The 12,185-nt window shown below is 44.7% G+C and overlaps 2 protein-coding genes and 2 pseudogenes across 4 annotated transcripts; 2 read left to right on the top strand and 2 right to left on the bottom strand.

Annotated features, from left to right (window-relative positions):
- Positions 1-2,337: 2,337 nt before the first annotated feature.
- Positions 2,338-3,063, top strand: LOC310798390 (proteasome subunit alpha type-1 pseudogene; annotated as a pseudogene). Its single transcript has one exon. The product of its transcript is annotated as a proteasome subunit alpha type-1 pseudogene (transcript).
- Positions 3,064-4,874: 1,811 nt separating this feature from the next.
- Positions 4,875-5,393, bottom strand: LOC310798082 (cytochrome c oxidase subunit 4 isoform 1, mitochondrial pseudogene; annotated as a pseudogene). Its single transcript has one exon. The product of its transcript is annotated as a cytochrome c oxidase subunit 4 isoform 1, mitochondrial pseudogene (transcript).
- Positions 5,394-5,872: 479 nt separating this feature from the next.
- On the top strand, positions 5,873-11,526 carry arl8bb (ADP-ribosylation factor-like 8Bb). The gene is made up of 7 exons (XM_083660578.1): positions 5,873-6,047; positions 8,251-8,331; positions 9,006-9,079; positions 9,290-9,383; positions 10,256-10,323; positions 11,207-11,277; positions 11,399-11,526. The coding sequence occupies exons 1-7, from the start codon at positions 5,925-5,927 to the stop codon at positions 11,446-11,448; spliced, it is 561 nt and encodes a 186-aa protein (XP_083516704.1). The 5' UTR covers positions 5,873-5,924; the 3' UTR covers positions 11,449-11,526.
- An 8-nt stretch (positions 11,527-11,534) lies between these two features.
- On the bottom strand, positions 11,535-11,982 carry LOC310798086 (uncharacterized protein; the record flags this gene model as incomplete). The annotated part of the gene is made up of 2 exons (XM_083660579.1): positions 11,884-11,982; positions 11,535-11,802 (listed from the first exon to the last, which is right to left on the bottom strand). The coding sequence occupies exons 1-2, from the start codon at positions 11,961-11,963 to the stop codon at positions 11,535-11,537; spliced, it is 348 nt and encodes a 115-aa protein (XP_083516705.1). The 5' UTR covers positions 11,964-11,982.
- Positions 11,983-12,185: the final 203 nt, after the last annotated feature.

The raw sequence follows: 12,185 nt of genomic DNA, 5'->3' as shown, positions 1-12,185 counted from the left end.
ACACCATCAGGGCGTTGTAGCTGTCTGTGTACACAGTCTGCCACTTGGGCCGCTGCTCTCCCTGCGTTGGCACTCGGGGGCACATAAACAGCACAGATCAAAATGTTTCCAAACTCCCTCGGGAGGAAGAATGGCCTGAGACTCAAGCATAATAGTTCAATGTCCGGGTTGCAAACAGTCTCACGTGTTGTGTATTGCCAAGGGCGGCCTGTTCCCTCTCCGTCGCAGCCTCTGCTTCACTCCACCACCGTCTGCCCCTCCGCCGTCGTCTCCGCGGCTTGTCCTCGTCCTCGGACTGGTTGTCCTGCCATCTGTGTCTCCGGGGTCGTTGTAGTTCCTCAGGCAGGTCGGCAAAAAGCTGTACTTTTGCCCCGCTGGAGTTCCGCAGAGACAGAAGTGTTTCTCTGTCGTACACGCGCACTTCCTGGTCTGTGGCAATTGTTTGGCCATGGTCTACTGCGATAAGCAGCAGAAGCAGTCCTATGTAGAGAATTCTCCGAAAACTCGCCATATCGTAATGTTACACAATACAAAAACAAAAATACTTGAACGAAAACAAAACGTGGTATCGTTGTAACACGATAAAACACAAGTATGCAGCAGCACATGTAGTCCGTGTCGCCGCAGAGCAGCGCCACCGGAACACAGCGCAACACAGATGTTTGCCATACTCAAACTGTCTATTCTGATTCAATAAAGATTGTTAAAATTGTATTAAGAGTCTCTCATGATTGAAGTGTAGTCTTAGACTGAATTTCAATCATGGAAGACCAAATAAGGCATTGATAGAGCACCCCATGCTGTCATACCCCTCAGCCCAAATGACTTCACTAAATGACGTCACCATCTCCGACGTCACCTTCTCTATGACGTCACCTTTGCAGTGTGATGTCAGTTGCCCAAATGACATCAGTTATGACATCATAAATGCCCTTCTCCCAAATGACATCAGTTATGACATCATAAATGACATCAGTTATGACATCATAAATGCCCTTCTCCTGGTACTATATAAAGCCCCCATCACCACAGCTTAAATCACACTTGATCCACAGGGATCAGTCCTGGGTCCCCTGCTCTTCCTGGTGTACATGCTCCCCCTGGGGAAGATACTGAAGAGCCACAACATCAATTTCCACTGCTACGCCGATGACACTCAAATCTATTTTCAAACCTCCCCAGACATCTATCTGACTCAAGCCCGGGCCACCAAATGCCTCAATGACATCCGCCACTGGATGAGCAACAGCTCCCTTCAGCTCAACGGGAGTAAAACTGAAGCCATCCTCATCGGTACACCTCACCAAATAAAACAGGCCGGCATCATCCACATCACCATCGATGGACACTCCATCCCCCTCTCCTCACTGGTCACCAGCCTGGGTGTCAAACTTGACCAAACACTGTCATTTGACGCCCACATCAAATCCATCTGCCAAACCTCATTCTACCATCTCCGGAACATCTCAAAGCTCAGACCCCTCCTACCCCAAGCCGCCGCAGAAAAACTGGTCCACGCATTCATCTCCTCCCGTATCGATTACTGCAACTCCCTGCTTGCAGGCCTCCCCACCAAATCCACCCAGAGACTGCAATATGTCCAGAACTGTGCCGCCCGGGTTCTTACCAGAACCCGGAAGTCGGAACACATCACCCCTGTCCTCCACTCACTTCACTGGCTCCCCATCAATCAACGCATCACCTTCAAACTCCTCCTCCTGGTCTACAAGGCAGTAAACCACACTGGTCCCACCTACCTTCAAGAACTCCTCCCCCCCAAGCCCCCCTCCCGGTCACTCAGATCCGACACCCTCAACCTACTTGTTGTCCCCCGCACCAAGCTGGCAACGATGGGTGACCGAGCCTTCTCCACCCTGGGGCCACGCCTGTGGAACCAACTCCCAGGAACTGTTCGGGCCTCTAAATCCCTCGCTGTTTTTAAAACGAGCCTTAAAACCCACCTGTTCCGCTCTGCTTTTTATTAGCTCGGAGCTTTTAGCTGTTTTTAGCTTGTTTTTATTTTATTTTATTTTTATTTATTTATTTTACTATTTTAGCTACTGTAAAGCACCTTGAGATTTGTTTTACATTTTAAAGTGTGCTATATAAATTAAAGCCATTATTATTATTATTATTACTTGTGCAGTCATCACTCACCTTGTGTCAGCATCACGCATTCATCCAGCATCTCCAGAGCAAAAAGCTTCATCCCACCACCTCCCCGTACGATAATTTCCCTCCAAGAACGATCATTTTGACCCTCGCCCATTCGCCTCAGGTACGATAATTCACCATTTCCCACCTGGCAACACTGGTGCTACTCTTAATCGACGAACGATGTTTATTAACCAGCATGACAACGATGTTACAGGCTGGAGTCCCCAGGGACGCATTCATCAGATTGAGTATGCAATGGAGGCAGTAAAGCAAGACTCTGCAACAGTGGGCATTAAATCTCGCAGTCATGCAGTCCTTGTTGCCTTGAAGAGAGCTCAGTCAGTGTTGACTGCCCATCAGGAGAAGATTCTCCATGTCGATGGCCATGTTGGAATCTCCATTGCTGGTCTCACGGCTGACGCAAGACTACTTTGCGACTTCATGAGTCAGGAGTGCCTCGACTCCAAGTTTGTTACCGGGCAGCCTCTCCCTGTGTGCCGATTGGTGTCGCTCATCGGGAGCAAAACCCAAATAGCTACACAGAGATATGGAAGGAGGCCTTATGGTGTGGAGCTCCTCGTTGCTGGATATGATGATAAGGGGCCACACATTTTTCAGACCTGCCCTTCCGCCAACTACTTTGACTGCAAGGCCATGGCAATAGGAGCCCGCTCCCAGTCCGCCCGCACCTACCTGGAGAGACACAAGGACACTTTCCCTGACTGCAATCTGAACGACCTGGTGCTACATGGTCTTCGTGGTCTAAGAGAAACTCTGCCCTCAGAGCAGGGTCTCACCACAAAGAATGTGTCCATTGGGATTGTCGGCGAGGAAATGGAGTTCACAATCTATGATGATGATGATGTGGCCCCGTTCCTTGAAGGCCTTGAGGAGAGGCCAGAGTGAAGAGTGGCCCAGCATGAAGAGGAGCCTGCAGCATAGAGAGGCCAGAGAGAAGAGTGGCCCAGCATGAAGAGGAGCCTGCAGCATAGAGAGGCCAGAAGTCACTGCCCACATTAAAAAATGTAAAAAAAAAAAAAAACTCATGGCTTATACAGTTTCTTCAAAACTGTCACTCAACCTCAACGTTCATGTTAAAAACAAGTATAGACTATTTATTAGTGGGTGGTTTTTTTACACCCACCATTTCATTTTCTAGCTGTACAATGTTAAAAAATAAGTAAAAAAAAATGCTGTTATTTTTTTCATCTGAAAATGTGTTGAACTGAATCTTTTTTTTTATGGTTCGATGGAAAAATAAATAAAAATAAAATAAGACTGTGTGTTTTTTCAGCGGTATACAATAATGAATCTGCTGCATACAAAAATCTCCAAAACACAACATTCATTGTTTTCTGTTACTGTTCACGATTCCATTCATTCATCTTCCGTATTTTCAGGCCTATCTATAATCCACCTGTCATAGACGTGTTCTATCTTAGTTAAAATTGGTTAAGTGGGTGACGGTGTGGTTCAGTCACAATTTGTGATGTCATCAGTGATGTCACTCTAGCAACTGTGATGTAGTATGAGCCGATGGCACACAGTTGCACGATGGTGCCTAGGTGGGTGGGTGGTGTCTATCTGTCATGTCTGTCAGTCACGATTTTGGGAGCGGGTGATTTCCATAACTGCAGCCATGACACATCGTTCCAGAGTCTCCACCATAGGAATCAAGCTTGCGTAGCCCGGCCAGAATTCCATAACTAATGAGAGCAGGTCACTGGGGGCTGGGTTTACCCAGGCTACTCCATCATAACCTAGCAGGCCTCAAATTTGATTGTCTGCTCGTCCAGTTCTTGATGGAAGACTTTCCTTTTTTTCTGAAAGGCGTTCGTCTTCGTTGTGACCTCGCAAGCCTCAAACTTGATGGCTACTCCTACAGTTCCTGACGGAGGTCAGCATTCTCTGCCTTGCAGGACTCAAGCTTAATGCCCTGCTCCTCCACTGTTTTGCAGAGGGATTCATTATCAGCCTCACAAGCCTTTAACTTGATCGACTGCTCCTAGAGAGAGCTTCTGCTAACTGTCAGGCTCCTTTGTTGTGTGTCTCTTGGTCAATGTGTTTGCACCAATGATCTCTTTGGCCTTTTTTAAAGACCCCCTGCCCTAAAGTCAAAAATAAGTTTTTCTTCTTGTTCCTACAGTTGTATGTTTGAGCAGTCTGTGCAGAGTTTGACATTAAAAGGCTGTTAGAAAGTAGAAAGTTTCTCTGAGCTCAATGACCAACACATTCTCACTCCCAACTCGTCATAATACTGCAGATCGGTCAGAAACCCTTGTCATCACTTTTTCACCAGTTGGGAGTGAGAGAATGTGTTGAACGCCCATGTTGTATGCGGTGATTGGCTAGTTAGGTTCTAGATGCCTGATTGGTTGCTTAGGATTTTTAAATGAGGGAGGAGGGCAAGTCATTTGAGGGAGTTTAACAAGATAATTTAACTGTTTGTGGGGGAAACCATCAGACACAAAATATTATTCAAAGCTATTTTATATACATCTTGAAACATGACTTTAGGGGGTGTTTACATTTTTATTTTTTTATGGGGCATACAAACTTTTATTCTTATATCTATACACAATGACCATAAGAGGAAGAGAGGTCTTCCAAAACGCAAAGAGGCAATGTTGACAATAGATAAATACAGAGATATTGGTAGATCATATTGTGTTGTTCTGCTTTTATCTTCAAGTGTATGTCATGGTCATCTGGGTAATTTACTTTTTCCACTGTTTGTTCTCGTAGTCCCACATGGATGAGATGCCTTCCACTGGGTTCACCCTCATGTCCAGCATCCTCTGCAGCTCTTTCTCTTTGTACTCTGCCTCAAAAGTGTGCGGGACAGGTCCAAACACATAGGTTCTCTGCCAGAGAACAATCAAGCCAGCAGCACCAACACAGAACAACGTTCCTCCAATTACTGTTTTCCACTGTCCGCTTGTCCGGTTCATCTCAGCAAAGCTCTGTTTGAAGCTGATGCGGTACAATGCAAGCTTCTCATCATTAGAGAGTGTAGCCCAGGGGCCCTTCTCCTTCTCCTTCAGGGACGTCTGCTTTGGACTCAGGTCCTGCACATAGCGAATGTCAGGGAGCGGGTTGTCCCGCCTGTCAAAGTAGGCAGGGAGAGTGTATTCCTCTACCTTAGCAACACCATGTTCCCCACGTACACAAACCGATGTTGAAATGGGCATGGCACGTTTGCCAACAAGGCGAAGAAGGGCTCTGGTCGTCAACATTTCTGTATCTTCCTTGCTCTCTCGTTCGCCGACACTGCTGCCTATGGTCTTTTGTAATTATGCTACAGAAGTTATGACGTCACTGAGGACATCACAATTGCTCAAGTGACATCACCGCTGACATCATTACTGGCAGTGGTGACATCGCTCACTAATGACATCACAGTTGCTTGAGTGTGACATCACAATTCTAGTTCTAGAACTGTATGACATCATCAGTGACCTGGCCACTTATAATAATAATAACAACAACAACAACAACAACAATAATAATAATAATAATAATAATAATAATACTCTAATAATAATAATACAATTCGCAAAAATACATTTTATGGGCTTTAAAATCGAATATGAATATGAATTTGTTGTGTGGTTTTGTGAAGTGTTGCCGGATGCAGTGTCAGGTTGTTGCCACATGATCACATGACACATGACAGCGCAGCTACTTCCTGTAGTAGACAGACAGACTAGCCAATTCACAGGAGTAGACGGCGGCAGCGGCTGAGAGAGACTACTGTGTCATCCAAGATGCTGGCCCTCATTAACAGGCTGCTGGACTGGTTCCGCACTCTGTTTTGGAAAGAAGAGATGGAGCTGACATTAGTTGGACTTCAGTACTCCGGGAAGACGACATTCGTCAATGTGATCGCAGTGAGTAATAATATCAAGGGAGCTTGGACCACAGTCAGTGTGGGCCCAGGCTACTACCTGGAAGAGACTGGACGAAGTTGAATCATGTGACAACAAATAGATGTAACGTTAATGGTGCCAAAATATCACCAACTTATTTGTATTACTTTGGGGGCAATTACTGCGTGGTTGCGGGGGCTTTTTGCGGCTCAACGCGTTCATGCACCGGGTAGCATAGTGTGTGAGTGATTATAGCTTAAGGTGAAATGACGAAGTTCGAGTGTATTGAGACATTAAACATGTTAATATGCGCATGCTTGCGAAATCGGTCGCGTACACAGACTTTGACAGTGCTTTGTGAAAGCTGCTGGTGTTCCAACATCCCCTATAAGTATGTTGACAGCACTGGCTAACCATTTAATTTTGTAAACAACCCTCTCTTGCCTACGTTATCAAGTGTGCAGGGCCTGGAGCCATGCCTGCAGTGCTAACATAGGATGATTATATGTAACACAGCCTAATTAATGGCGTTCATTGCCATCACCCTGATTGCTCCCAACAGAAATGTCCCCTCTTTGGCCAGTTATTTTAGCTTAGATTTATACTTGGCACTTTGTCATCATAGGGCTTGTGATGCTTCCCGCATGTCATGATCATCAAACCCAAAATCACATGTCCCTCATTGACTGTATACTGGTCTGTATACTGTTTAGCTTGTTTAGCCTGTTTGGCAGCCATGGCTATGTGTGATGATGCACTACAGTTGTTTCAGGTGACACTGGACTTGAGACAGTGTCAGTCTTGAAACCTGTAGGCCACACAGTACTTGGAGCTACCCCCCTGCTTGGATTCATCACGAGAATACACCATTCTTTTCCACTTACTTGTCCGGTCAGGAGATCATTCTGTAATGAGGTTTGGATAAAGCTGCCTCTGCTTCACCCAATCATTTGAGGCTATTAGAATGAGCCCAGGCCCTACTATAGGGGGGCCACACAACCAAGGCTATGAATTGTGCATATTTGACATTTTTGTCATATTTTAGCTTCTTGGGGGGCTTGAAACTAGGCATGATACGACTTACTGTGTTTTTGGGCGGGCCCTGGAGCTGGTGACTCCACCTGAGCCATCCCTGTAGGTGAATTGAAATATTATGATCTTAATTATTTTCGATATTATGGTTTGGGATACCGAAGTTAAGGTTGATAAAGAAAGACATAGACTAAACTATGCTAATGCAAAGAAGCCACCATCTTATATGATCCAGAGTAAATGTTCAAAAACAGAGCATACAAAAATGTTTCCGCTTATCTAATCATGCAACAATTGAATCTTTGATAAGCTTTCCTGTGCTCTGAAAAGATCCACATTGAAGGCTTTTCATGTTTGACTGCATGCCGGGGAATCAAATCACCCACACCAACTTTCATAAATGTAGACTAACTGCTTCCGCCAACGGAGTTTGACAGGCGTTATGTTTTTGCCCTGTTCCGTTTGTCTGTTTATTAGCAGAATAACTCTAAACGTTATCAACGCATTTGTATGAAATTTTGTAGACGGTTTGGTCATGGGGCAAGGAAGAACGGATTGGCTTTTCACACCGATTGCTAAAGGGATGTGTGGCAATGGGTGTGGCTTCTCATAAACATGGATGTAACTTGTTCCAAATGGATTCACATAACACCATCAAACTTTGTGGCCAATCAGCAGAGCAGACGGAGGAAGACATAATCGCCCTTCCGATTTTTCCCATTGGTAGAAAGGCAGTCCTACTGTAATGGCCACTGAACTGAGTAGTGCTGATTGGCCATGTGGTGTTGAGATAATCAGCTAAAATGCAGGCTAGAATTTTTGAACAGGCAGATGTCATGTCCCTTTTCAGGTCCAGTCATAAAAGTCTGTGCATATTGTGATGTGAAACAAGTTAGTACTGGGACAAGGAATAAATTATTAACCTTTGGTGAAAATCAGACAGTGGAGTGGTACTGTAGGGTATATACTGTATATTGACAATTGCATAGCATTGGCAGATGTGTATGCGCTCTACAGTGCCATCTAGTTTTGATTCGATGCCTTTCGGTGCATGATACAATAGAGAGAGAAGAGGACTCACTCGATATGTCACTATGTAATTCACAATCCTTCAGTACCTGTGTGTTTTCACAGCAGGACATGCAGTAAACATTATTTAACATACCATCTTTCTTACATTTGTCTCTTTCAGTCAGGCCAGTTCAGCGAAGACATGATCCCCACTGTCGGTTTCAACATGCGGAAGGTTACTAAAGGCAACGTGACAATAAAGGTAAGCTATGTCTCTGCCAGCTTGGAGCTGGATCTTTTAGCTTTTCAGTTTTCACCTCTGATATCAATTTCACTCTGGACTTGTGGCCAGCCAAGAGCTTTGTGTTCTGCCCTCTGGAGCAGTAATGGTGCAATAATCTGATGTATTAACCCGTTGATATACCTGATGCAGCATTTGTGTGTGTATCCCTTGACGCGGTTTGCGGTCTTAAAGGGATACACACACAAATGAGGGATATACACGCAAATGCTGCATCAGGGCACAGTGTGCGATAGAGAGGAGCTGCAAATGTAAGGTACAAGTTATCTAAATACGTCCGTCTGTGTATGTACACAGGTTATCCAAATATGATGTCTATCTGTGTATGTACACAGGTCATCTAAATATGAAGTATGTCTGTGTCATAACTATATGTAACTAAAATTTTATTTTTTAAATTTTATTTTAAGATTTTATGTGAAGCACTTTGAATTGCCTCTGTGTATGAAATGTGCTATACAAATAAACTTGACTTGACTTGACTGACTAAAATGGAAATGTATATGAATATATTAATAACTAGTGATTGTCCAAATAAAGGCTAATGTGATGTAAATTTTCTCTATCAGGTATCAATGGGTTAAGGATACAATCTGCGTAGCTGTGTTTTTTAATTCTGTGCTGTCTCGCCACAGGTCTGGGACATAGGTGGACAGCCTCGGTTCAGAAGCATGTGGGAGCGCTACTGTCGAGGAGTCAATGCTATTGTGTAAGTTTCTGGACACTCCAGAGTAAAGCACATGGGCTTTGTGAATAGAAATGCATTATTAGGGCTTCCTAAGGTCATTGAAAACCGAGAAATCGGTTTCCAGGCGTTAGAAAACTTGAGTACAAGTCCAAAGTGATGGATGTAAACGTTGAAAACAATCCATGTGTTTGAATGCTGCTAAAACCTAAGTCTTGTTTCTCTCCTTCACAGTTACATGGTGGACGCAGCAGACCGAGAGAAGATAGAAGCGTCCAGAAATGAACTCCACAACCTTTTAGATAAACCGCAGCTACAAGGAATACCCGTAAGGGGCCATTGGCACTTGAGTTCATCAGACCCAAAGATTGTGATGTTACAGCCTAACTTTGGTTCATGACATTTATTTATGTGGGTCCGGTGAGTCTCCTATTAGCCTGGTAATTACAGTAGTTATCACAGCAGCTAATGGGTTGTAGTGACTCAGGCTTGATGGCAATTCACTAAGTGGTCATTTGAGACCAAGCCAGGATTTTGAAATTCGTTTTTCAATATCCGAGCCGACAGGATAATTGACAGGACAGTGTTTGACATGCTGACTCAGCCAGGTTTCCGGCCGTCTGTTCCAAAGCGTTCTGAGATGAGTGGAGCTGAGGTTGATAGAAATCCTGTTGATTGTCTGATGACACTGAAAATGCTGATACATTATTAGACTGTGGAAATCTTTTTTTATGCCGGCGATTGCCAGGAGGCATTATGGATTCGAGTTGTACGTCCGTCCGTCCGTCCGTCCGTCCGATGTTCGTTAACGCGATATCTGAGGAACGCCTTGACAGAATTTAATCAAATTTCCCTCAAACGTCGACTTGGACTCAAGGATGAACTGATTACATTTTGGGGGTCGAAAGACAAGGTTACTGTGACCTCACGAATGCCATTTTCAAGCTCGGTAACACCATAACTCAGTAACTCCTTGACGGCATTTCTTCACATTTGGCTCAAACGTCAAAGTCTGGACAGACATGGATGTCGACTGCTCACTTGTTGGCGGAGGCATATATCCGCGGTGCAGTCGTTTTAGTTTTCCCTCCCCATCACAGACAGCTTGGGGGAATTGATGATCTATATAGATTTCAGTCACAGATTGCCATACATCCTGATAGTTTATATTCTCTCCCTTTTCTCTTTGTCATTTTTCAGGTTCTAGTCCTGGGCAACAAAAGAGACCTACCCAATGCACTTGATGAGAAGCAGCTTATTGAAAAAATGTGAGACACTCCGAATATTCTTTGCTGATGATCCTTCATAACCATCAGGGCTACATTGTGGCCATAACCTAATGTATTCAAAACCTAGTCTATTTTTGTGCCAGTGGTTTGTTTATTAGACATGAAGTATGCTATAACCATAATTATACAACAGCATTTTGATTGGACAAGAGGCTTTCTATGCGTGCTGATATTTAGCTTACCAGCACACAGGACACTTCACTGTATGTATATCTCTCCGCTTCACAACTTTTCTAATGTAACCTTGATTAGGCTGCGTTCAAACAGCGTTCGCACCTCGTAGGAACAGCAATATGGATACATTTGACCTTAATTATGAACGGTAAGCTGAAATTGTCTGCGCTAACCTCAAAGTAACGTTAGCTTAGCTAGCTTGCAGTCGGGAAACTGCAGGCGGCAAGTTTACCGGTTGCTTGGCAACACTTGGTAGTGCAATCCTGAGGGAACTGTTTTTTGTTGGCGGAGACAAATGACGGAGAAACATTATCTGTTGTCTCAAATTACTTAAAGCCATTACTTAATGAATAACTTTGTTTTTACTGTACAACTGTTGTATACAAGCAGTATCACACTCAATGTCGTGCTGTTGTTAGATTTCAGCACGGCTGTGATTATCTTGCATGACCGAATCACAGCCGTGCTGTTCTACAGTACAACAGCACTCCCTCTCATGTGATATTGCTTAATAGTGGATCTATCACCTCAGGAATCAAAACCAATACATGAAACCCAGGCAGATCATCAGGAGATATCAGACTAGTTCTCAAACCAGTGTTGTGAATTTTTGTTCCGGATTTTGTGCAATTAGCGTTTTAATGACACACTCCCTGCTTTTTTTTTTTTAATCATCGTCCTTTCACAGGAACCTGTCTGCCATCCAGGACCGAGAGATCTGCTGCTACTCTGTCTCCTGCAAAGAGAAAGACAACATAGGTCAGGATGAGATTGCATTTTAAAAGGCACTACATCATAACTCATGTACGAATATCAATTTCACCCGCAGCTGAGCTCATCATAGTAATGTCTGAATGTTTTGTGTGTGTGTCACCACCAGATATCACGCTGCAGTGGCTCATCCAGCATTCGAAGTCGCGGAGGAGCTGAAAGTGAAGCACCACCCCCTCACCCCCACCCCCCCCATTCCCAGCTGTGGCCTCAGCCCCCTAGTGGTCACGGGTCCTTTTACATCATCATCCCTTCCACTGCCTCTGTGAAGTAATCCAGCTCTCTCCGCTCACCACCACCACCCAGTACACCACCATAGATGTGTAGTCCCAGTACAGCACCACCACCCAGTACACCACCATGGATGTGTAGTACCTGTACAGCACCACCACCCAGTACACCACCATAGATGTGTAGTCCCAGTACAGCACCACCACCCAGTACACCACCATGGATGTGTAGTACCTGTACAGCACCACCACCCAGTACACTACCATAGATGTGTAGTAGTCCCTGTACAGCACCACCACCCAGTACACCACCATAGATGTGTAGTCCCTGTACAGCCAGTACACTACCATAGATGTGTACTACCTGTACAGCACCACCACCCAGTACACCACTATAGATGTGTAGTCCCTGTACAGCACCACCACCACCCAGTACACTACCATAGATGTGTAGTAGTCCCTGTACAGCACTACAGCCACCCCAGCTATCTGGAGTCTTGAAAAGTTGTCTCACTTGACTGTGCTAGAACGTTGTCGATTGTCCATACCCGTCTTGCCTTATTTCCTGGGGACGCTCTGTGTCTGTGTACGTCATGGAGGGACGCTATCTTCTTTGTTTGGTTTTCATTACCCCTGACACAGGAATCTGCAGACGTTGCAGTCTTG

Source organism: Poromitra crassiceps, assembly GCF_964638095.1.
Source record: "Poromitra crassiceps genome assembly, chromosome: 25".
Taxonomy (NCBI): Eukaryota; Metazoa; Chordata; class Actinopteri; order Beryciformes; family Melamphaidae; genus Poromitra; species Poromitra crassiceps.
Note: the sequence above shows the minus strand (reverse complement) of the source record. Positions and strands in the feature narration are given on the sequence as shown.

Excerpts from the sequence above, each read along its gene's own strand:
- arl8bb (XM_083660578.1), top strand. The coding sequence starts at position 5,925 with ATGCTGGCCCTCATTAACAGGCTGCTGGACTGGTTCCGCACTCTGTTT. Across the intron at positions 9,080-9,289 it reads CGAGGAGTCAATGCTATTGT|TTACATGGTGGACGCAGCAG; the intron begins GTAAGTTTCTGG and ends TCTCCTTCACAG. Across the intron at positions 9,384-10,255 it reads CGCAGCTACAAGGAATACCC|GTTCTAGTCCTGGGCAACAA; the intron begins GTAAGGGGCCAT and ends GTCATTTTTCAG.